This window comes from Charadrius vociferus, unplaced genomic scaffold (assembly GCF_000708025.1).
Source record: "Charadrius vociferus isolate BGI_N301 unplaced genomic scaffold, ASM70802v2 scaffold549, whole genome shotgun sequence".
Classification (NCBI taxonomy): domain Eukaryota; kingdom Metazoa; phylum Chordata; class Aves; order Charadriiformes; family Charadriidae; genus Charadrius; species Charadrius vociferus.
This window is the reverse complement of record NW_009650103.1, coordinates 2948733-2950082: the sequence shown is the minus strand read 5'-3', so window position 1 is coordinate 2950082 and position 1350 is coordinate 2948733. Positions and strand designations below refer to the sequence as shown.

General features: G+C 64.1%; 1 protein-coding gene across 1 annotated transcript in view; it reads left to right on the top strand.

Moving 5' to 3' along the window:
- KCNT1 (potassium channel, subfamily T, member 1) overlaps nucleotides 1-646 on the top strand; it is a 49194-nt gene extending 48548 nt beyond the window's left edge. Inside the window, exons 28-29 of the mRNA XM_009892342.1 lie at nucleotides 2-62; nucleotides 526-646. Coding sequence (XP_009890644.1) covers nucleotides 2-62; nucleotides 526-646 — 182 coding nt within the window. The remainder of the gene's footprint in view (nucleotide 1; nucleotides 63-525) is intronic.
- The last annotated feature ends 704 nt before the right edge of the window (nucleotides 647-1350 follow it).

The window sequence follows — 1350 nt, the reverse complement described above, 5'->3', positions numbered from 1 at the left end:
TCCTTGTCCTCCGTCCTGATCAATCCCCCCCCGGACACGCGGCTGGAGCTCAACGACATCGTGTAGGTGCTGCCCCCCACCCCCACCCCTGGGCTTCCCCCCGGGCAGGAGCCGTCCCCGTCCCCCAGAGCTGCCCCAGCACCGTGGGCTGCCCATCGCATTCTTTTCCATGATTTCCCGTAAAGAGCAGTGGGTTTTGCCGCCTTCCCAGGCCGTTCCCCCTCCCCGTGTTCCTGAGCAGTGCCCAAACCGTCCCAGCACCGGCTTTGCCCGTCACCGCTCCGACCGGTGGCGCGGAGGTTTTCCTTTGGCTTTTCCCGCTGCGCAGCGCCAGGAGAAATAATCACAATTATTGTAAAAGCTGCCACGCCGCAGCTCCCAGCCCAGCGCCATGGGGCAGCCCCGCATGTCCCAGCCCCGAGGATGGGCCAGACCCCAATTTAGGGTTTTCCTATCTCCCCTCTGCCATCGGGGAACCTGGGGGTGGGGGGAGTCCCATCAGCATAACCGGGCTGTGCCCCGCAGGTACCTGATCCGCTCCGACCCGCTGGCCCATGTGGCCAACGATGGCCACAGCCGCCAGAGCAGCTGCAGCAACAAGCTGGGCCCCTGCAACCCTGAAACACGCGATGAGACCCAGCTGTGAGCGGCTCTCCCCCCCGCTCCGTGTCCCTGCCGGGGCCGGTGGGCTCCGGGGAGAGGCGGTGACGAAGAGGACGGCCAGCCGGAGGGGAAGGCTGCTGTCGCCCGCGGGTGCCCGTTGCCCTGGGGGAAGGCGATGCCCAATCTGGCTTTGGGCCACGGACGCCCGGACCTCCCCCGGGAGGGATGGGACAGCTGGACAGACCGACGGCTGGTGGTCATACGCCCCGTGGCTTTTAAATTTTTATACAAATACCGCAACTAGTGAGAAGTTCTTCGCTGGTGCTGGTGGGACGTGGCTGAGACCAGACGACAAACGACCCTGCGTGAGCAGGAGGACTGCGTTTAATATTGCCCCGAGATGATGCGGGGTGTCTGCATTTGATGGGGCTTGTCAATACAAGAGCAAAACTGCACCGAAACCCTCCTCCTCCTCCTCCTCCGCCAGGTATCCCCCGGGGTACCCAAACTTCTGCTCTTTCACCCAACTCATGTTCTTCATCCTCTGTTGGTTCTCTGTCCCGGGTGTTGACGTGAGGAGCGCTCGGGGCTGCATGGGATGGATGGGAGGGGGCGGTGCAGCCCCCTGCGGTGCCGTGACAGGGGGGCCGTGCCGCCTCCGGTGCATCTCGGCATCTCACAAACCAAAAGGCGCCAAACCGGAGTGACCGAAAGCCGTGCCCTCCCTGCGGTGATGCCTCTCGTCAC